The sequence below is a fragment of the Protopterus annectens genome, chromosome 1.part2, assembly GCF_019279795.1.
Source record: "Protopterus annectens isolate FY-2018-M chromosome 1.part2, PAN1.0, whole genome shotgun sequence".
NCBI lineage: Eukaryota > Metazoa > Chordata > Ceratodontiformes > Protopteridae > Protopterus > Protopterus annectens.
This window is the reverse complement of record NC_056727.1, coordinates 522,309,189-522,333,974: the sequence shown is the minus strand read 5'-3', so window position 1 is coordinate 522,333,974 and position 24,786 is coordinate 522,309,189. Positions and strand designations below refer to the sequence as shown.

Here is a 24,786-nt window from a genome sequence, read left to right as displayed (position 1 = left end):
CAAAGCTGTATAACCTGCTGGAATGTGACCTTTCGGCGAGAATGACAGACAGCAGGCTTAAACTGACTGTTCACTGGGATACTGGTTTTCACTTTTTTTGTTAATTGCATCCATCTGCTCATTGAGCACATTCACTAGGCACAAGCTTCTTTTCAGGTGTGTCCTGGGAGCACAGTTTGTATAAATGAATTGCTCAGAGTAGCACAGTAGATGAATGCAGACTGTGAAGAATTAAACTCTGAACTACAAGTTGAAGCTTGTTAGTAGCTCATGGCCTTAATCCTCTGGGATAAAGTGTCAGACAAAGTACAAAGCCCATTTTTTCTTACAGAGAATTACAGGTTTTCAACTCAATACTAAAGCTGAACAGAAAGGTAGGTGTTACCTACCTTTTAAAATAACTGCAAAGTTAAGCATACATAAACCCTATTTAACATCTTCACTATAGTTTTATTACCTTACTCTTACTCAGAGGCACAATTATTGCTGTTGATAAAAAGTCTGGCAAAACTTTCTAAATATTCAGATAAGCTAAGCCCTACTACAAAAGCAAATCCCAGCACATTCTGACCACTACCTGGTAATAAATAAGAACATATCAATACCAGTTAATTGAATATGTGAAATGAAACATTCAATTCAGGCCAGACTCAACTCTGATGATGGTTTGACTTGAGGAACTAATGAATACAAAATGGCTGCTGGACAGAACAGAAAGGAATGATTATAAATATTTCCAAAATATGTGTGACACTAGAAAACTGACTACTGAACCACAAAACTCAAAACTTTCAAGGATGCATATGAAAACAATATGTTTAGACTATTAAACAGACTTCACACACACACACCTGAGTTTGAGAAATGCATGTTTAATTGTGAATGTCAATGAAGATATATATCATCTTGCTTTTTCAAGCTGCACTATACCATTCAGGAACCTGAAGGCTGGCAGAATGTGGGTTTTATGTTCACATTAAGAACTTGAGTTTCATCCCAATACTAATATAATATTGCAGTTTGAAGTGGGACATAATTTTGAGGTACTGTATATCAAAGTACTTAATAGGTTAATGTCCCGACTGCCTGTTCTGATGACAACATTTAACTCAGATAATACCACTTGATAATGGAATTTGCATGATACTGTGGAAAATTATTCTGTTCACACACATAAGAATACAATGAGTTACATATTTTGGTTCATTATGGATAATTTTTAACAACAGCCTCTCTTTTCTGGCAACAAGCTGAAAACCAACATGAGTGTTTCCTCCTATTACAAAATAAACCAAATAAACCCTGGTTTTGTTCAGGATTTAGATCACTTTTATATACCTTGGACTGAAACAAATTTTTAAATATGCCCTCAAGGAAAAACAGAAAAACAAATGCCAAAAAAGTAATAAAACAAAATAATACTTCAAACAACACATAAATACTATTTAAATACAGTGAAATGTGTTTTTTAAGAAAACAAATGACAAAAAGTATTCTCTATATAGAACAAACCCAGCAGATGCTTGTGATCTGCATATGCTGAACATGTATTTGTGAGAAAACAGAACTCTCTGATTCTGCATCACAATAAAAGTTCATATGGCAATATTCCTTTTTGCTGTGGATAAAAACATTTACATTTTGAACCATTATGGAAGTTTATATCTCCTGAAGCTTAAGTTCATTTTAAATGACCACTGTATCTATACTTACACATTTTCATTCTGAAGCAGAATTCTTAAAGAATAGACTTCATTACTAATCTTTGTGGTTATGTTCACACTGATAGTCACTCACACTTATTACATTCCATAATGTTTTATATGGCAATAAGTTTTTTTATATTATCTTGCTTACAAAGTCCTTTTTTATATAGACAGTTAACGTGTTTTTTTTTTATAAAACAATCAGTTGTGTTCTGAAAAAAGTTCAGTTTTTCCCTTTGATATCAAACACTGAAAAAGTCAGCTGGAAAACATATTCACAACTCTTGATATTGAACGCACACTGCTGAACAGATGTATCCTTATTAAAAGCGACAAACATGGTCACATTCATTCAGACCAGTGCTACAAGTACCACAACAGTGTTCCTTTGAGAGAACATGGTGCATTAGCAAACATAGAGAAATACTGCACAACTGATGCTCAGGGTTTGGGCTGAAAGCTGAGTTAATAATCTACAGAACAACTTTCAAAGGACAGGCAGTGTAAGAACAGACAAATGTGTGATAAGAAGGTACACACAACTGAGCATGGCATACTGAGAATATGGAGGGTACATATCCTGGAAACACATTATAAAAAATGGGAAATGTCAGGTCAAATTGTTTTGTTCATATGTTGCAGAACAAACAAATGCACTAAGTCTAATAATTACACAGGCATTATAGCATTAAAGTGAACCGACATGCTCAGGTTATGAATGTCCGTCCACTAATCAAATTTCAGCATTCCATGTACTTTCTAGTGCAAGTGTTTCTTTAAAAAAATTATAGAGAGTGACTTATAACTAGCCACACTGTGTTTACATTCTAAATTTATGCAATTCTTTTAGTTGTGGATGACTGTTTTCAGTGTTCACTTCACATTGCATCCAGCAGCAATTTTATTTATAGCCCCACCCCAGCGTAGTGTTTCTTTTTTATGCCTTAAAAAATACCAAACTCTTATAAAGTTTACAACTATACTATATATCTGCAGGTGCCACTGCAAAGCAGTCCTGCATTCATGCCTTGTTCAACAAAAGATGCTCTTCATTGGGTGAAATCTCTGTGAATTCTTATTCATACCTTGGAAAAGGAATGCCCCCCCATAGCTGCATTCCATTAGCAGGTAAGTAAAAATAGTACATGTCCACTTGTTTTTCAATGTTCTTATACAATATTTATATATTTATTTATCTGTATTGTAGTTTTTTAGAAGCCCTTTATGTGGCAGTAGGCCTCCAGAGATGAGAAGAGAATGTACAGGAGCCATAGCAGGGAAAAGAGACCTGAAGTTAAAAGCTTGGCAGTCCGTGGTCCTCCTAACTCGCCTCCGATCTCTGGCCTTCTTCTGTAAAGTAACACTCCAACGTTTATGAAAGCAAAAATGGTAAACAGGGTGACAGAGAAAGCTAGTGTGCCAGGATCGACGTGAAAAACTTCTCCATGAGCAGCTTTGTAGATCGCAGCAATGGACCAGGCCACACCGATACCCAGGAAGACATTGACAGCGTTGCTGCCAGTAACATTTCCTATAGATGCATCAGCATACTGATCTTGAATTGCGGCTACTTTGCTAGCAAATGTATCTGGAATAGAACAAAAAAAGAAAAAAATTATTAGAGATAGCAATGGCATTCTAGATTTTCCATGACGACAGCATAGTTTATGACTTTTCCCTATGTTCAAGACATCTCTGCCTGCAAAGCATATATCTCTTCTCTATCAATATAAAGATCCTTTGGTTTACCCCCTTCCACTTGTATCTATTCTCCTATAAAGACAAAAAGCAGTCAACAGGTGCTTAATGTTCGATAAGTTAAAAATTCTGTATGTTTCAGGACTGAAATTAAACACAGAAAAAAATAGAGTTTTACTGGAAGAAATGATACAACAGCATCATCTGATATGACTCTTCATTTTTGCAAGCACTATAATGTAATACACAGCATAAATGCAAGACAATGTCTGTATCTGATATTACAGAACAAAAAATGAAAATCATTTTATTGCTTCAGGAAACTGTGGCTACTGAATTTAAGACATTTCTCTTTCATAAGGCAAGCAGTGTGGAATTTGTACATCAAAATGTGATTTTCTAAAACTGGGCATACAAGGAAGCATGGAAGTTCAATGATTTAAAGCTTAAGATCACAGTTCCAGGGTATTAGATTCATTCCTGATCTCCAGTAAATGTCTGCCTGTAATTTTGTATGTTTTTCCCATGCCTGCATATATTATCTCTGATTACTCCTGTTTCCTCCACTACCATTCTTGCTTCTTGGGCTTTTGGCTAAGATGAAGTGTTGTGTGCTCCCAAAAACATGCTACTTAAATGGCTACATTAATCTGTTCACATATACATTATATTTCCTCTTCCTCTTGTGGTCTGAGTCACAGATAAAATATATTCAAGACATACTGTGATGCTCTTGCACTGGCCCAGTAATCAAGGAGCCTCAGTCCTCACCACTAATACCAGTGAGAGGCGTCCACATTGGGAAGGATAAGAAATACACACAGAGTAATGTACAATTTCCCTTAAGAGTACACAGAGATCACAGTCAGTCTGGGGCTGGTTTCTCCCTTTCTCTCCAGATCTCCAGTAAGACTCCCCACTGGCACAGCTATAGGGTACAGGTCTCAGCCTAGTGGTCAAGCTAAAACTCCCAGCACCCTCTCTGTCCAAACAGTGCTTCATGTCCCTGCCCAAGTAGCTGACACACACACACTTTGAGATACGAGTTTTATACAAACACACAGACACTCCTGGGGAAGGCTGGCACTGGTTCTCCATCTATGCCCCCTTCTCTGCCAGGCTATAAGGTACAAATCACTGCCACTAACCACTAATATCAGCTACTAATAAGGCCCTTACTAAAGGGTGTCCAATTATTACTGTGCAATATTATTATCCAAATAGTAAGTGTGACTGAGGGTAAAGCTACTGGAGTGGCTTGGGCAGTATCACTATATACATGCAATGTACTCCAGAGCTTAAATTATCTCTACACAAAACAGCCACAGTTGAAAGGTTTAATAATATTTAATAATAAATAATAAAAACACAAGACAATGCTTCTTAGTACACAGTGCTAGTCAATAGTTCATAGATCACAGGAAAATGCTTAAAATAATACAGTAGAATAGTTCTGACATCAATACAGAAAAACAGCTAGATTAAACTTATTATTTTCTATCTATATCTAAGAGCAATCACAGTTCTAAATAAACTTACATACAGAGCAAAGCAGAGTACTGGTGAGTTGTCAGCTTTAGACAAAATCCAAAAATGCCCTCTTTCTGTCTCTGGGAAAGTCCTTTAAATTGATAATACATCCTGCTGACTCATTTTAGATTACATCTTTCTTAACAATTCTCTTGTTTTCCTGGCTAACAGAAACTCTACATTTATATTTCTTAGTAAGCTTGCACCTGGTCAGGAAACCACAGCAATTAAAGACATTGTATATGTAAAATCTAGCAATTAACTCTGGTCTCAAAACAATAGAAAGAATCTGCTGGTTCAGACACCACAGCTTCAAGTGGTCATAAAATGGTTGACTTATCAGCTTTCTTACAGCAGAGTGCACTGTTGTTATATTTTTGCAGTTCAACATCCAATACAGTCTTCTCACATTTAAGAAAACAAGTCTATGGCTTTTATTAATATTTACAAAGACACAGAATTATCTACAAAATTCTATCTAGCTAGGCTGGCAGCCTTCACATATCTTCACACATACCACTTCATATAACTAGTTAGCAAATAAATTCATTAAATAAAGAAAAAAATAAGGTCTGATCTACAAAGAGTCATCCAGATATGCTAAATATATACACTGCAAACTAATTGTCTGAAATTTTCTAGACTTCCCACGTTGATACTGCAACAAAGAGAAAGGCAGATAAATAGATTGAGAGATAGCTAGCAAGATTGGTAGATAGAAGCAAACAGAGCAGACACCAATGACTACTGATGTTAATTAATTATGGGAAGGATCTGCAGAAATGAGTAATAGAAAGAATGGAATTATACATGCAGAGTTGGTAAATCTGTAGAAATCAGAAAACATTTCACTCTGACATTAACGGCAAGGTAAATAATAAATGCTAAGTACCATGTGGTCAGAAAGGAACACTATCTAGGATGCAATGAGTTCTCAGTGGCAGGTTCTGGGTAATGGAACTATTACACTTCTCTGGATGGAGAAATAGCAGACCAAAACTTGCAAAACTTCTGTGATACACTGGCAAGACATTAGCAAAACAGTCTGACCAGTTATATATTAAACTACTGGGAATTTTGAGAGAAGGTTCCAGGAAGTAATTGGATCAAAACAGACACGAAGGGTAATAGTATAGAGCTAGTTACAAACAAACAGGGTTACTATCAGAAATTACATGTGTTCTAGTACTGGGGCTCATCTTAATGGTTTTACAGGCAGTATTGCAGAAGAACTTGAAGATAAAGTAAGCCTCTTTGAATGTAACATACAAATCAGACATGGGCATATTTCTTTAGTAAGGGGTGAATATAGACATGCTAAAGATATACGTAGTGATCATGGCACAATTGGGCAAAATAACATCAGTGAAAATAATCCTTTGACAAGTGTTCTGAGAGATGTACAATGGTAGTAAAAGTAAGAGACTTGAACTTCACGGATGTCACAATACCACACCTGAAAATATACTAACAATGTACAAATTTAAGGAGGGATAGGAGAGTCTAAAATCCATATTTTGAGGCACTATAAGCACAAAACTAATTTTAATTGAGACAAAGGAGACCTCAGCCTGAACAACAACAAAGACAGTACACCACACTGAGAATAGCAACTATCTCTATGGAGGGTGTGCATCAGCAGCGTAGGAAAAGAGGAGAGATTAAATAAGATGAAAGTTTTTACACTCACAAAAGGAGGGTGTATTACACAACTCTTCAGGAAAATCACTGGAAGAAACAACGGAATAAGGAGTAGTACCTTTCAAACAGGGAAATCTATATGGGAAATTTGGCATCACAACAACTGTGATCATTCACTGAGTTGAAAACTAAATGACAGAAACTTCACTAAGAGGTTCTCAACATTTTGCCCCAGGACTAAAAGGACTACCCATCAAATCAGTATACTAAAAACTAAAAAAAAAAATACTGGTATCTAGTGAAACAGACTTTTAGGAACTGCATCCCCCAAACTACAAATGTATATTCTGAAGTCAGAAAAAAATCCATCCACTTATACCTTTTAGTACCTGTTTTATGCATTTCAGAGTCACAGGAAACCACACAAACACATATACATGCTGCAGCATGCATGCACAATGCAAACACACACGCGCGCGCATACAAAACATACACACACAAACAGCGAGTTTGAAAAATGGTTAATTCACCTAAACACATCTTTGGAATGTGGGATGACACTGGAAGCACTGGAGAAACCCACTGTGACAAAAGGATGGCAGACAAACTCCAGACAGAAGGTAACCCAGACTGGACCCAAACAGAAAAAGAACTGTGAGGCAGCAGTGTTAAGTACTGTACAAAACATGTAAATATCACAAAAGTCAGTCAAAATGGCACCTAAACCCTACCATGGACAATATAGGGGTTATGATTAGATCTCCAATCTTAACCATGTTATTATGTGTTAACGACGTGGCTACCAAGAAATTGACTTTAAAAGCAAAGCTCAAGAAGTGAATCTTGGCATCCATGTTGAGGACACATAATAATGGGTTATGATCAGTGAGACCTGATCATAACTCTGCTGTGCATGGAGTCTTAGCTACTCCATGTACTACCTGTTAAAAAAAAAAAAAGCAAAAGTGTTTTATCTGCTTTGAAAGACAGTAAGGAACTTAAGTGTCATTACACAGAGATCAAGTAAGGAAAAAGTCAGGGTCAGCTTTTAAATAGCACCTTAATTTAAATGTTACTTACAGACATAATGTCTGTAAACTTTTGCGGATATATGGGGAAAGATATTCAAGGACAGTTGAGAGCAAAGGACCATCCTTTCTCTGATACCAACAGTAGCAGTACTTAGGAGGTGTGTGACATCTGTTGCAGTCCTTTGAAAATGCTGTTACAGTTCAGTTCCACTCTGCAGTAGTGCATGACCAGGATATTATCTCACCATTTTTGAGCATAATCATGGTGCTCCATGCATTACAATGAATTAAACAACAGAAAGAGTCATACACTCTGGTGTTTCTTCAAGCAAGGAGGCAGTAAAATTTTAAGAAAAGTCATTTAAAGGACCTGAAAGATTCATAACAAATTACAGGTGCTGATCTTCACATAGTGTAGACCCGTGTTGGGTGACGGCAGTGCCTAACTGGTTATAGACAATAATGTGAGTTACATACATAAAATAATTGACAAATCCTCCTAGTTATTGCCTGAACAGAGAAGAACACTGTCCACATTTAAATATCACGACAGTACGAGAGTAGGAACCTTTAATTTGATAAGTTTTGACAGACTTTTCAGTGACTCTAATTTGACTGAATGGAGTTCAGCCATCTTTTTGTTCTAATACTTAAGATGATATATTCCCTGCAGAACAAATTAAATTGGCAGATAGCTGGTCAATCTAGAAATTTAGAAATGTTTCTCTGAAAGGGTTATATCAATCACAAGGGTAGTGTCCATTACAACTGATGCGTTAGAAGGACCTCCAGCATTATTTCTGTCAGGTAACTCTGCCTGTGACATGAGATCAGATCCTAAAAGACTTAGCAGTTAGAATAGCTCACTCTCCTGAGATCTCCCATCATGCATGATTGTAAAAGGGACCTATGTAATTTCTTGTACATCATATGCTAATGAATACTGTAGTTCTACACCCACTTCCTGAAACTATTCCCTTTCACAACCAGACAATTGGATAAGCATAAATTGGCTATAACATGATCACTATCTGTAGTCTATTAAATCTAATGGAATGTCACAGCATTGATTTGAGCATGCATATGCGTATGTTGGCAGGTATTACATGGAGAATGCCCATATGCCTGCAGTAACATTGCTGACATACAGAGGGAGCACTACACAAAGGAAACATACAGTTTAGGCATCTCTAGTGATAGCTGTGAGCATGTACAGTGTTGCTGCACTTGCAGTCTTCCCTGTCATACATGACAGATGACTGCAAAAGCACTTTTGTATTTAAATGGTGTGCAGTACAGCTGCGCACTACCACAGCATGCTGCCTGTTGTGCTTCAGTGACACTGCATCATGTATTATAGACTTGTCCCTGTCATGCCTACATGGCTCACATACTGCTGTGGAGACAGCTTGCAATCTTTGGAGTATATTGAGGGCTAAACATTGGGGCTACCTTCATTAGGACTACATAATAAATAGGCAATGAACTTCATTAACACAGAATGTTTTTGAATCCAATTAACTGTCCATGGCATGTGGTGTCATATATGCAGAAGAAATTCAAATGTGATCACTATTATTACTTAGGCCAATTACCCATCTGTGACATAGAGTATCATATATGCAGAGGCAATCCAGATGTGATCTTTATTCTTATTTAGGTGTAGTCAGCTCTCTTCTGGGAGACAGAATTGAGTGGTGGGTTTGGGATACTATTCTACAGTGATGAAGGCCTTCTAAAACACAGTCCTGGACTCTCTGAAATCCAGCTGGGGAACTGATCTGCCTGCATTGTTGTCTGCTTCTCAGGAGGCCTGGTATGAAAAAGTTGATTTTCACATAATCAATCAGGCATCAGGCAAGGTGCGACCATAAGAGGTAATGCCAGCCATGCCAGGAGAAATAGGTAACTGGATTTGTAATATATGCTAGCACAGCCACCTGGAATTTTATAAATAATAATATGTCATTTGCATATCAAACTGATTTGTACAGATGCCTGTGCTGAAAATGTATTTATGATGTTTTCTCATGATAAAATGTATTAACAGTGTGTCCTACTGGAAGGAAGAGAAATGTACATGTATTATCCTACCAAGGGGAGAAAACACTGAGAGAAGGAAAGGAGCCACTTTTGTGATTTTAAGTATTTTCTTCTGAATTTTGTTAAGTTTTACTGCTTTGCCGCCTACTTTTTGGCATTTTCCGGCTTGCTAAAGTTTATATCTGTAACAGTAACAGTACTTGGAACACATCTAGAGCCTGTTTACTGCATTTCCTGTGTTGCACTTAATTTAAAATAGTTTTTTTCCTCTAAAAACTGTATTTTACCTGATTTTGGCCTAGCACTCAAGTGTGGGGTCATTTATTGCACTGTTGTGATTATTTTGCTGCTTGTGTATCTCTGCTACCTTTAAACTACAACAAAAAGAAAAAAAACAAAAAATCTTGCTTTTTTCCCACTTTCTGAAAGTTAAGAAAGTTCAGTTACAGATTTGCTGTTCTGAACTGTTTGGAAGTTTCTAGAAGGCCAGTGCTTGCTTGGGCTAAAGAGAAGTCTCTGTGCTCACCAGTGGGAGTGGTAAACACTGCCTGCCTGTCCCTGGAGGAGTGGTTACTACCTAGAAGCTGTAGTTTTATTGGCCATTTTGGGTCAATTCTAAACTCCTTGATCTCTCTCTCTCTTAAAACCAGGCTGCCTCATGGTTTTGGCATCTTTTCAGGCTTGCTAGTTGTTGCTGAAGCACCTACCAAGGGGAGAAAATGCTGAGAGAAGAAAAGGAGCCAGTTTTGGGATTTTAAGTATTTTCTTCTGATTTTTTGTTAAGTTTTACTGCTTTGCCGCCTACGTTTTGGCATTTTCCAGCTTGCTAAAGTTTATATCTGTAACAGTACTTGGAACACATCTAGAGCCTGTTTACTGCATTTCCTGTGTTGCACTTAATTTAAAATCTTTTTTTTTCTCTAAAAACTGCATTTTACCTGATTTTGGCCTAGCACTCAAGTGTGGGGTCATTTATTGCACTGTTGTGATTATTTTGCTGCTTGTGTATCTCTGCTACCTTTAAACTACAACAAAAAGAAAAAAAAAAATCTTGCTTTTTTCCCACTTTCTGAAAGTTAAGAAAGTTCAGTTAACAGATTTGCTGTTCTGAACTGTTTGGAAGTTTCTAGAAGGCCAGTGCTTGCTTGGGCTAAAGGGAAATCTCTGTGTTCACCAGCCTGTCCCTGGAGGAGTGGTTACTACCTAGAAGCTGTAGTTTTATTGGCCATTTTGGGTCAATTCTAAACTCCTTGATCTCTCTCTCTTAAAACCCTACAACTCTCTTTTTACGTGGTTTTGCACACTGAGCAGCTTCGGGCAGCGCCGCCTAAACAGGTGTAAACTGTTCCAGGCTCCACAAAGTCTGCTCTTCACTTTTTCCCTTAGAACTGTTCAAACTCTCAAAGTAATCACTCTATTATCTTTCTAAAGCCCTACACTTGCTCAGCTCTTATAAGGAAACACTAACTAACTAAAGCACTACACGCTCCTTGACTTGTCATAAGTATTAGACTCCCGATTGGTCCTTCCTGATCAAGTGAAAAATCAGTTCCCTTCCCTAATCTGATCAGTAAAAAAACAGTTCCCTATACTAATCTGGTATGTCCAAGGGTCAGTTTCAAGGTTACTCTCCAGTCCAGCTGATGAATCTGGGAATTTTGAGGCAATGTTACAATTGCCTTATGTACACAGACAACCCTCTCCTCCTTCCAACAAACTCTAATATATGTGAGAGATGCAGTTACACAGCCAAACTGGAGGCAGAACTCTCTCAACCCAAGACTGGCACAATCAGTCAGGAGGAAAAGGTAACCACCCACACAACAAATCCAGTCTCACACAGACCTATTGCTTCTGCATACCCAACACATAAACACACAAAAACATACTCGGAGGCTCTAAATAAAAATCTGCCTAAACAGCAAAGACCTCCTAAGCAGATATCCAAGCAACAGCCACCCCTCAACAATACCCACGAATCACATATCTCACAAAATCAGTGTGCCTCACAGTCACAGCCCTTAAGGCCAAACAACACACCAAATACACTTGTTATAGGAGACTCTATTGTCCGGCACACTGACGTCCCGCTCACCAGACTGAACAAGGAGAAGGTCAGCGCAAGCTGCCTGTTGGGTGCCAGGATCCACCACATAATGCAAACACTCAGGTCACTCCAAAGCAAGTACAAGTATGACTCCGTCATTGTCCATGCTGGTGTGAATGACCTGAGACGTACCTCCCTGGACTACATGAAAAGAGACATAGAGGAGCTCTCTGACCATGTAGCCCAGGCTGGTATGACCCTGACCTTGAGTAGCATCTTGCCCTCACCAAGAATGATGCCACAGTATAAAGACAAAATGATCAGTTTCAACAACTGGCTAAAGTATTGGTGTCATTCAAAGGGGATCCAGTGTCTGTCAGCCTGGGATGACATGCTCGACAAGCCACGTTGCTTCGCTAGGGACGGCTTGCACCTGTCACCCTTAGGCTTTCGTATACTGGCCAAGGCTCTTGCCACCCCCACAGTGCCTTTTTTAGGCAAGGCTCATAGGACAAACCCACCTCCATAGACAACCCAAGGATAAAAAATCTAAAGGTAATGCTACTCAATGCCAGAAGTCTAAACCTGAAGATGCACGCACTCGAGGCTCTCCTCCGTATGGAGAAAATTGATGTCTGTGCAGTAACAGAAACCTGGTTCAAGGCTCCTGAGAGCACCCTAGCACTACCAGGTTATAACTCATACCATGCGTTTCGGCCCCAAAACTTGGACCGAAGCACAAAAGGAGGGGGAGTATCTATATTCATCAAAGATACCTACACCTCCAGTGTTAGTGGCACTGCACGAAGCATCAGAAACCATTCATGTGCAACTAACAGCGGGCAAAACTGCCTTTCAGTTTGTAGCCTGCTACAGAACACCCTCCCTATTACAGGAACCCCACTTGGCATTCCTGAGAACACTGGAGAATATGAAGGTCTCTCCAAACACTATGTTATTGGGTGACTTCAACTACCCAAACATTGACTGGGAAAACTAATCAAGCCCAAACACGCTAGCCCAATGGTTCCTTGAATTTATAAACTCTAACGCAATGGAACAACTGGTCACCACTCCCACAAGAGGGAACAACATATTGGACCTGGTCATCACCAACATGGGCACTCTATGTTCCACACCAGAGGTAAACCCCTCATTGGTAAGATCAGACCATAAACAAATTTCCCTGGACATCCATATCCCTTCCCCACCCCCAGCCAAGGAAATCACTGTAAAGAATTTCTCAAAAGCCAACTTTGCACTTCTCAAGACTGAGGTGGAATCCTTCAAAGCCCCTGGGCCAGAGGATAATACAGCCCAATCCGCAGAATCCTTTACAAATGCATTCTATGAGCACCTGCAGGAATGCATGGATCGTGCTATCCCAAATAAAACCAATACTCACTCCTCCAAAAACAGGAGACCGGTCTGGTGGACCCCGGCCATAAATAAGCTATACAACAGAAGGAGGAAGCTACTACATGACAGAGCAAAATCCCAAAAAGGGAAGGCATCTCTGATCAGTATAAGCAAGAAACTTCGATCCCTAATAAAATCATCAAAGGCCAGTTTCAAAAGAAAAATTGCCCTAGACACTAAAGATAATCACAAGGCCTTCTTTAGTTATGTCAGGAACATGGGCGGAAACTCCCAGATATGCTCTGAATTGTTGCATAACGGTACAAAATATACAGAACCTACAGACATAGCCAACATCCTAGCAGACAGATTCAGCACAAACCCCCCCCCTTCCCCCCAAAGGAGCAAATGCCTATCCCAACTGAATGTAACCTCCCTGACATCACAGATGCACAGGTGAAAGCTGCCCTCTCCAAAGCAAAAAACACAGCATCTATGGGACTGGACGGTGTCCTAGGCTGTGTCTTACATGAGCTCCAAGAAGAACTGAACCCTCACTTTAAGTCACTGTTCAAACTTAGCCTTACTACAGGATATGTATCCAAAGAATGGCATACAGCTACAGTGGTCCCACTCCACAAAGGTGGTGCCACAACGGACCCCGGAAACTATCGCCCCATAAGCCTGACTAGTCTGGTCTGTAAAGCTATGGAGCGGATTATCATGGAACTCATAAACAAAGATATTGGGAGCCTCCAGACACTGGACCCTACCCAATTCGGCTTTGTTAAGGGCAGATCTTGTCTCTTAAACCTAGTTGATTTCTTTGAAACAGTTACCAAAGCCATAGATGAGGGCAAGGTAGTCCACACAGCCTACCTGGACCTCGTAAAAGCCTTGGACACAATACCCCTCTCGGGCATCATAAATAAGCTTACCAGCTTAAATATCAACCCCTATATCACAAGATGGGTTGCAAACTGGCTCAGAGATAGAACTCACATGGTCAGAATTGCAGGTGCCATGTCCGAATCCAAACCAGTTACAAGTGGCATCCCACAGGGCTCAGTTCTGGGACTTCTCTTGTTCGGTATATACTTCTCTGAGGTTCAGGCTAACACGGGCGGATTATGGCTGACAAAGTTCACAGATGACTGCAAACTGGGGGCCATAATCGAATCTCCAGCTGACACAAGCATCCTCCAAAAGGGTCTCACAGAGATGGATGCTTGGTGCCAGAGCCACGGCCTCAAGCTAAATACTAAAAAGTGCATAGTCATCCCCTTTGGGAAAAACAAGGTGCCCACAAATTACCACAAAGGTGGTAATCCATTAAGTACGGAAGAAATAATTAGAGATTTGGGGACCAATGTAGATAGTAATCTCTCCTTTGATAATCACATTGCCAAAGTGGTTGAAAGACCTTCTATATAGCCCACCTTATCACAAAAGGGTTCACATCTAGATCAAGAGAGGTCATTGTGCCCCTCTACTCGTCACTCATCAGGCCCATAATTGAATACAATGCCCCTTTTGGGATGTACCTTACCCGACACCTGCAGCAACTGGAGAGACCCCAAAAGTACCTCACCAAGAGGATCATGGGCTACAAACAGATGTCCTATGCAGCTCGAATAAAGAAACTCCAGCTCTACTCAGTTGCTTACCGCCTACTCAGAGGCGATCTATGCTTGACGTACAAAGCCATGTCAAACCCAAAATTAATGGACATGCTCCACCTCAGAAAATCCAAGTCCCTTAGAGCTACATGCTCCAGGGACCTAAACCTCAGCACAAAAATAAATAGGACATGCTGGAGGGACAGATTCATTTCCCAGAGGCTCCCCTCACTCTGGAATAGAATCCCAATTCATGTTAGACATAGCCCCTCGCTGACCCTCTTCAAACGAAATTTGTACGTGTAGATGGGAAATCGCAAATTCACCCCTGGGATCTCTCCTGTTTCCCTGCTAGACAGAGGCACAGTAAACTAATCTTAAAAGGGTACCTTCTGTGACCTACTTTACAGAGGCACAGTAGGCTAATCTAATAGGGAGGCGGAAGCCAAATACACTCTGGCTAGGCTTATAAATGCCCTAGGGCAGATAGCCTATGAATCTATGAATTAAATGTATACATTGCAGCAGCATATACTGGAAGTGAAGAGGTTAATCATAATCTACCTGATTTTGCAAAATATTCTTGAAATGAAATTACTTTATGGGTTAAGCCATAAAGATATTATCCCACAACTTTGAATAGACCCAGAGACAAAACAGGTTGTAGCTTCAGTAGGAAGAGTGGTATGGTTTTATGACTTCCAGCAGCTGTACTACATTTGAGCAAAGCTCTATCTGTGTATATTGTAGCACCCGGTATACATGTTGGCTTATAATGACGGGGGATAGTGTGGGAAAAAGAGTCAGATGACCAGATGTATGTGATGTCATTCTATACAGAAATGACATTTTCATATTAGAGGAGACTGAAGTCTCAGCAGCGTTCTGTATTCTGTCTTGGAAATGACAAAAAGCACCACTCACCCATCTTGCCTTGGTCTATTCAGTAAGTTGGAACAGTAATTCTTTTAGTCAATCAGGAATAGATAATGAGACTAGCTAAATACTGTTTTTTCTATAACTGTGTGAAACTTTCCATCAGTGTTATGTTTACTATTATGTGTGATTGAAACTCTGGTGTTTACTGTAAATAGAAATTTAGTATTTTCATGTTCTTTTATTATTTATTTTTAAATGTACTTAAACTTTTCATTGTGGTTGGTCCTTTTTAGAAAATATTTCAGTTTCGAGAGTATTTGCATATATTTATGTGGTGATAACTCTGGCCACTCCTGAAAGCCTTGCTGTTTGGTCAACATTACTATTTTTATTAATATTAATTTCACTCAGTATAATTGGATACACTTGTAATAGCCTTAAAGTAGCTGGCAGGGGTTGTGGTGGCAGTGATAGCTACCTTATAGTCTGGGCAGAAGGGAGCACAGCAGGTGAATCTGTGCCAGCCTTTCCCAGGTATATGTTTGTGTGTGTGTGTGTAAGTGTGTGTGTGTGTGTGTGTGTGTGTGTGTGTGTGTGTGTGTGTGTGTGTGTGTGTGTGTGTGTGTGTGGGTGTGTGTGTGTGCAAAAAGTGTGTAAATCAAATCTCAAAGAGTGTGTGTGTCAGCTGCTTGGAGCAGGGACATAAAGCACTAGTTTCATAGTGGGGGTGTGAGAGGACTTAGCTTGGAACTCCAGCTAAGGACTCAACTCTAAGCTGTGCCAGTGGGGAATCTTACTGGGGGTCTAGACAGATATAGAGAGGAACCAGTCCCTGGACTGAGTGTGTTCCCTGGTTGCTCTTAAGGGAAATTTTGCTTGATGCAGAGGTCTGCATCTGAAAATCCTGAGTGTATCCATTTGTATTCCAAGTGAACGCCCCTCCCTAGTGTCAGTGGTGAGGATTCAGGCTCCTTGATTACTGGCCCAGCATGGGGATGTCACACAAGGGATGGAATGTTTATTGATACTATAGAAAAGATTACTTTTTTCATTTGTAGCTCTGACACCCCCCTCGATAGTACAGGAAATGCAAGTAATGAATAATTGAAAACTATTTTGAATATCTAACAAAGAGTGTATCAATGCCAAAAGATAATTTTAAGTATATACCTCTCATGCTCCTAGCATAAGAAGTCCTGACAAATCCATAAAAATGCAAGGACAAAGGCTGAAATATAGGTACAATTTTTAAATACTGTTCTTATCAACTTAGAAAGTTGATAGAACAACAGGCTTTACATAAGCATGAATTTTCTGAATAGTATGAAGTCTGAAACTCAAATGTCTGCTGTTACATTCTGACTTCAGTTCTCAATGATTTGTTAGAAAACAAAAGAGTTATGAGGAAAAATATCAGGCAAAAATCTGGATATTCTTCAAAAATCTTGACAGCTGAGAGGTGGGTACAATATTACCCCATATCTGCATACAACATTAGGGCCTTACCTGTATCAGTCATGGGCTAAAGTACAGACAATATTTCTTGCATATTATATCTTCAGTAAGAACTGTCTGTCATGTGCTAGATTTCTGTGTTTTTTCACAAAATAAGAGCATTGTATTTCTTTATAATGTATGTATTTGTCATCTGAAATCTTAGTGCCATATCAACAAATGGTGTACTGCTGTCTGAAATATCTAAGCATGTGAAAAAGTAATAGTCAAATGTGACAAACAACATTCTTGATATTCTTTTAGCAATACATCTGAAAATGCAGGTTATTGTTCTACTGGACAATCTATCTGCTCAGATTTGTTCATTAGAAACTCAACAAAAGTTTTCTTCTAATTTAAGCAAAGTAGATTTACATGTTTTCTGTTACTGATGATTATGAAAGCCAATGTCAGAAAGTAAAATGTGTTGCTCAATGCTGCACTAACAGCATGCACTCTCCCTGTTTTATGATGATGTTGCTTAACTGTAGTGACAGTGGCACAACTAATACAGATATGTTTCAGCTTCCTGAAATGTCTTTGATGCCTGACTACTAAATTCCAGTGAGCCTCAGGACCCACTGACTACAGTAAAAACAAGTCTCCAAAGCTACCTGATGTATACTAAAACAAGTATTAGACACCATCAGCAGCATACAAATCCTCATTTTCAAGCAAGGAATATGATGAGAGAGTAAATACAGATATAGATTTATAAAGATTGATTACATTTATTGAGTTTTAACTGTGTCAGTTACTGCATTGTAATCTAACTGAAGACCACCCGCCTCCCCAGTCATCACTGTTAAAAAACCTTGGCCCATTTGGGATTCTTCAGTTATATAGAATTGACAAAAAAGAATAAAACAAAAAGCAAGAAGGGTTAATTAGTGCCTAGTGTATGCCTCGTATGTATGTGTGTGAGTGTGTGTGTGTGTGTGTGTGTGTGTGTGTGTGTGTGTGTGTGTGTGTGTGTGTGTGTGTGTGTGTGTGTGTGTGTGTATACGCGCACATGCATGCATTTGTGTTTATGCATGCACAAATATTTGAACATAAAAGGTATAAACAAATTGCTCAAATACAAAAGAGGCATAAGGAATACACAAATTTCAATTTCAACAGATATTTAGAAGGAAAGTCTATCGGTGTTATCTGCACACACACACACACACACACACACACACACACACACACACACACACACACACACACAGACACCCACACACATATGCTTGTGTGCGCACACACACAAACCAGAATTACAGAAAAATAAAAGCTGTACACTTCATGATTATTAAAAATGACTGTGGCAGGTATTGGCCTGCCCAGCTTCTGTATCTTATGTTTTACAGTAGCTGTTACAATGCATAGCTACACACATACTTAAGGACTTGTCTGCAATTATTCAGTGCAGGTTGAAGAATAACATAGCATTACTCAGTGTGAACAGCTTGCATATTCACCTACCATTTTCAGATATTATTCTATCCTACCTGCACTGAGACATGAAAGTTGCCATTTAAGTCAGAGGGTCTTCCCATAGCATTCCAAACTTACTAGCAGCAGAAATGAGCTCAAAGGCTGCAGTACTTAAGATAAAATGATGCATGTCATCTTTGCTATCTTAGCTTAACAATTACCAAATGAGAAAATAATAACATAACTCCAGGATCAAAATTTTCATTACATTACAGAAACTAACAATGAGATACTTTGCTGTTTTTTTAACAGTTCATTTTGTTATGTATGTAATACAGAAATATTGTCTGCAATTTTTTTTTCTAAAAAGCGCACAATACAGAGGAAAACTGAAAACATGGAGGGCAGGAAAATGCTTGAGGTTAAAGATTTGTTACATTTTCTATAACAGCAGAGTTTGAAACAACAAACCATACACAGACCAGTTTATGTAAAGTACTGATCAGAATATAAGCAATCCTGTTTAGACTATGGCATGCTAAACATACAAATTAAGTAGTCAGGGAATTAGTATATAATGAACAGACATGACTAAAATATTTTATAATTACATACATGCAAATAGCAATGCTAGACTTCTGCAATGTATGCTTTATCAAAACTTGCTTTAAAAACAATATGTATAGCAGATACACATCAGATACATACTGATAAACACAAAATAGTTTGCATTCAAAAATGGTACGCTATTCTCTTTTCCCAGAAAATAAAACACATTGTAACCCTCATTTATTGACATTACTGACACTATTCAGAAGTACTGTTTTTTACAAAGATTTTTAGATGTAACTTCAGTATCATATACCACTTACTGGATTACAAAAATTAGCATGTATAATATGATGTGATGAATGATCACTGTACTCATTCATTTGCAGATAATGCCTTGAGGACTTGAGCATTTGCAGAATGAAGATTATATACTGCAGAAGGTAATGGTGTGCATTTACATATGAATAATGTCAGGACTGCTTGGAAGTGACAGCAGTAGCAAAAACATGATTCACTGAAGGATGAACATCTGTTCGTTAGCATTCATAGAATTGCTAACTATTGTATGTATATTTATTTAGCAAATGGGTGGGTAACTGCAGTCCAGTATTCCCTCTTGTAGAATACAACAGGTCTAACAGCAGATACAATTAAAAACGTGATATGCAAAGCTAAGCATATGATTGTATTGTTATTATTAGTTACTGAGAGAATCACGCAAAGGCTGCTGCTCTCTTGTGACTTTGTCTCTTTCTTACTGAGAGGAAGTGATTACAGGTATGTTTTTTGATGAAACTGAGTTACTATCTTAGCTCTTTTGTTATACTGAAACTGATATCTGTCAGTATAATCTCAGATTAAAAATAGCCACAATTTAAAGAAAAAATATTGTATTTTTTGCAGGCAAAACATATAAAAATAATATCCATGATAAAAAGTATCAGAAAAGGCAGATCCACAGGGACCTGTACAAATAGTGCACCTAAATACAGCAATGGAAATCTTAATTACCTTGTACCAGTGTGACTTACATACAGGTATGTCTCAAAGGACACTTTGACTCTCACACTCATTTTCTCTGGATAAATGATCTGGAACTGTTAAGCAGTGATCAGTAAGCAGATAAATGAATTTTCAAATCTACTGTATCACTCCAGACTGTGTGCTAATTACTGCACTGGTATACACATACAATTGCACTCAATCTCCATGTGTTAGGCTGCCTCTTGTTTTCATACTAAAGTCCAGTTGTGTGGACTAAGGGAATTTTCTTGAATTAAAATAGTCTATAGAACTCCTTAAGCTGAAGGAAAAAAAGCATATTTTGATGGTTAGGAAGAAAAAGCACCAACTACCCATGGGAATATATTGATACAAAATAAATGTTGGTATAATCCAAGTACAGTTTCCATTACAGTAACAGGAGTATCCCTCTAGGTAGCCTACCCTGTGCTGATTGAAAACGGCAACCTAGGTAGGCAAAAATATTTACATAAGAAACAGTATCCAATAACTCAGGCGCCACAGTATCAAATCTGGTATCACCCCTCATTAGAGCATACTGTTTCCAAGTGGTGGCATTAAAAATCTCCTTCAAAGGAAGCTGGTTACCATGGTAATAATCTCTACATGTGCAGTCAGTTATGATGGAATGGGCTGTGCTGTTTTCAGTAACAGAACAAGATACTCTAAACAGTCCATCTGAATAAAACTATCCTGGGCATGGGGTGGAGGCCTTAAAAGAAGACCAGTTTATAAGGTACTTGAAATACTCTTTTCTGGTGGCCACAGTCCACACCAAAGTAACTGATGGCTGTCTTATTACGAAGAGAACAGAGTTTGCAGAAGCAATAGTTTGTAAGAAAAGTACAGTAATATACAATTTAAGATAGATGTCCAGAAGTGTCAGAAGAACTATTGTACAGAGTAAAGAGCATATTGTGGAACTGACTAATAGACTATCACGGAAAGAGAGATATTCTTTGTCACAAGCAAGGCCCATAATTCACGAATATACTTAGAAGAAGTAATAGCTACCAAAATAGTTGCCAAGTTAAAACTTAAACTCAGCCATGGCAAATAAGGGGGAACATGGCACTACAGTACAAAAAAATTGCACATCAAAGTAGGAAAGAGATCCCTTCTACAACGTGGATGAAAATCTTAAAGAAGTTCATGACCTCAGGGACAGACGACAAAGAAATATTTGAATATGGTATCCAATATGCTGAACTGTGGAAAGGTGCAACTGTACAGGAAACTAAAACCTGCATTTCAGAACTACTCACAAGATAACCTGAAAATGCTGCATTATGATCTAAAAAGCATGTAATATTTTTGAGAGTAAAAAATAGGCTGAACAGTGTAAAGGTGCAGTTACAACTGTACACATCTTGTCAATTCAGCAAAATTTAATAATTAGAATAAATAGATGAAAAAATAACTCATGGAGATGAAAACAAAGTAATGGTACTGTGCTTAAAGTCACATCAGCACAGTGCAATTACCTCTGATACAATCATTATTATGTTACACACTCAAGCCTCCATCATTAGCACCCATTCTGACATTCTACAGCACCCATTCTGACGTTCTACAGTACCTGAGCTGAAGTATTCTTAAACTCATTGCTGAAAAAGTGTATACCTGAGATTTTGGGAACCTGAAACTATTTTTGACATCTCTTAAATAAAGGTTGGTATGTGTTTCTGAGTGTGTGAGTTTGTGTGCACATGTTATGTGCACATGTGCATGTGTGCTTAGTGTATCATTTTATGTGTTCTGTGTGTGTGGAGGATATGTGTGTGTGTGTGTGTGTGTGTGTTATGTGTGAAGTTAGGGGAGTAGATATTCCATCCTTACAGTATTATAAGAAGGTCTATCAGACTATCTCCAAATGTATTTAATATATCAAATATTATCTACTATCATTATTAAAAAGTGATCTCTATAATTTTATCTCTGTATGTGTTTACTTGAGTATCCTTCAGTTATTAGCATAATTAATTACACACTTAGAAAACCACTCAGAATGAATTAGTTTTCTTTGCTAGAGAATAACATCAAAAATAAATTAAACAATGTGAAAACATTAATACCACATAACCTGCACAATACACAGAAGTAATGGCATAATAGCCATGTGCTGTGTTTGTATGGATTATGCTAGAATTTATTCATGCTTGACCTTAAGCCTTAATGAAGAGAACTGAAACTATACCAGCCATGAGTAAAACAAAGTGTAATCCATACACTAACATGGTATATTATTGCAGCTTTGCCCCCTCCCCATAACTTACCCCAGGACAGGTGTCAATTAAAACTACAAAGTTAGAAAGTCACATAACAAATAAAAATACCCATAACATAAACTTGTGGTTGACAAATGGAATGTCAGTCAAAATCCAGCCAGCATCATGTAAGCTGCCCTCAGGAATAGGCTTTAACAGGGATTCTGGCAGGGTAGGGCAAGTCCATATACCCTATATCCCCATATTAACTGAACTGAGACTCTTTATAGCAGCAAAATTCTTGAGATAGCTACCTTACATCAAGCAAACCAGGTTTTATTCCCTAAAAAGAGTATTACTTAAAGACTGAAGGTCAGTAAGAATAATCATTTTAAACATTGTTAAAGTGATGCCATTATAAATGAAAACAAAGAGTACATAACAGTAGATATATTCAACAAACAATAGGATGATGTAACTATCTCAGAAAGCAGTACAAAATAATGACAATAATATGGCATATATCATGCATCCATAAAGAGGTGTGTGTGCATGTGCATGTATAGTAAGTCTAACGTACACTGCTATACAGCCAGTAAGAAGTCATTACTGTCATCTTACTGTGCTGTGAAGATAACCCAAAGATGCCACCAGCACAGAGAGGGAAACCTGATGGAGTCCACTTTCTCAGATAAATAGCTCAAATGTGAATATAATTATGAAATAAAGCAGAGGACAGGAAAGCACAAGGAAACGAATCTAAAGACCTATTTTCACTTCCTTCATTTTTTATGATCCTCCCACACATTTCTTAAATGGATGTGAAAAGTGAAAAGGAAATTATACTAGATACCCGTTTTGATTCTATTTATTTTTAGGAAGAGCATCCCATATATTTTCTTGGCTGTATAAAGCCCTGTGCAGTGTATTTACTGCGGACGACACCAATTGTTAGTTCAGAACTACTGGACTTTAGAAGCCATCATGTAAGATGAAAAACTCTTTTTTGTACGGATTCCATACAGATAAAACCCTGCATTTAGGGAAGTGGATGTTTGATTTTAAAATTATTCCAATTGTTTGCTCCCTGGGATGATATCTGATGTTGTTATAAACAAATTATTCTCCCAATGTTGAGTGGCAGTAGTCCATATGCAGTTCTGAGTCATTCTGCCATTACGTGTAGCACTTTGTTATAACTTTTGCAATGACTCACCTAGAGTTTAAGTCTTGTCTGTACAAACTTCACAGTGTTCAAAGGGCTTTATAAAATGGCTAGGCACTGTTGGCCAATAAGAATGCCAGTTTCCTGTGCATTAAATGTGTTCATGCACAAAAAAAAAATAAAAAAATCATACAGCAGGACTCTTTGAGCTCACATTCACTCACATATCCCATGTCCCTCACACTAGGCATTCGTTTTTTTCCTCAACACTAACAGGCCACAATACAAAAAGACTTTGCAGTCATTTTCTGAGTCTTTAACATACTGAGTAGAAAAGCCTTCAGAAATGGAAAAAAGAGAGGATTATTTACAACACTGACGACACATGCAAAATATTTTTTAAAATATTATTTTAAACACATGCACATACCTCTGCAATATCATTTTGAACTCAAAATGTCAGCATACCTCTACACCACTATTATGTGCACAATTCACCAAATTTTTGCAACTCACATCCACAAAGCTATTTGTGAAAATGTTTTAGACATGACACTTAAAAAAAGAAAATGTTCAGTGGCACCCAACAAATCATATGATGAATATAATTAATAAAATTCATATAGTTAAGCAAGAAAAATTGCAGGACTTGGTAGATATTATAGGAAAATAATGGCTCAATCAAGTACATACCACCCTACTACTGAAAGGTCCATTTTTTTCCTGTAATGGCCACTCTGGAGGGCATTACTGTACTCAGAAAAAGGGCAAACTTTACTTTAAGTGTATGGTGGGGATTTAATAAACTCCATGTAGGAATAGTGTAAGTCCTACACGGAGGGCACTGTTGCCATGTCTGCAGCTCCCCCTTGGCAGCTTGCTTTGCATATTAATGAAGGCATATTAATGAAGGCATGCTACAGAGGGATAGACATGTAACGTGGTTATTGAATCAGTGTAGGCGGTGTTAGTGTCCAGAGATAAGTAACACACCCCCTGCACTCTCAAAATGCTGGATGGCAATGAAATATAAAAGTTAAATATTTCATTTTTTTTTTTTTTGCGCAGAGTGGCATGGTGCTTAGCAATGGACATGTGCCAGACATCTAAGAATAGAAACCAGATACTTTTAATTTTAACTTAAAGGTAATGTTTAAGCATAGCTGAGCATATTTGTGTGGTGTGGTGCTGTGCTCAGCAGTGCTTAAATGTAGCTTAGAGTTATATAGTAATTTACAGCAATTACCATTATATCCATGCAGCTGAATGGTTAGAGTCATGGCCCTGTGTGCCGTAGGTGCATAGTTTGAATACACAGACAGGCCATTCAGCTTTTACATTGGATAGCAAACTTTTATAAATTAATTTTATTT

General features: G+C 38.1%; 1 protein-coding gene across 7 annotated transcripts in view; it reads right to left on the bottom strand.

Moving 5' to 3' along the window:
• Positions 1–856: 856 nt before the first annotated feature.
• The window catches only part of SLC8A1 (solute carrier family 8 member A1), a 2,780,038-nt gene continuing 2,756,108 nt past the window's right edge, over positions 857–24,786 (bottom strand). For all 7 annotated transcript variants that reach the window (XM_044057347.1, XM_044057374.1, XM_044057383.1 and 4 more), the window contains one exon: positions 857–3,294. In XM_044057347.1, coding sequence (XP_043913282.1) covers positions 2,918–3,294 — 377 coding nt within the window. In that variant the 3' untranslated portion in view covers positions 857–2,917. The remainder of the gene's footprint in view (positions 3,295–24,786) is intronic.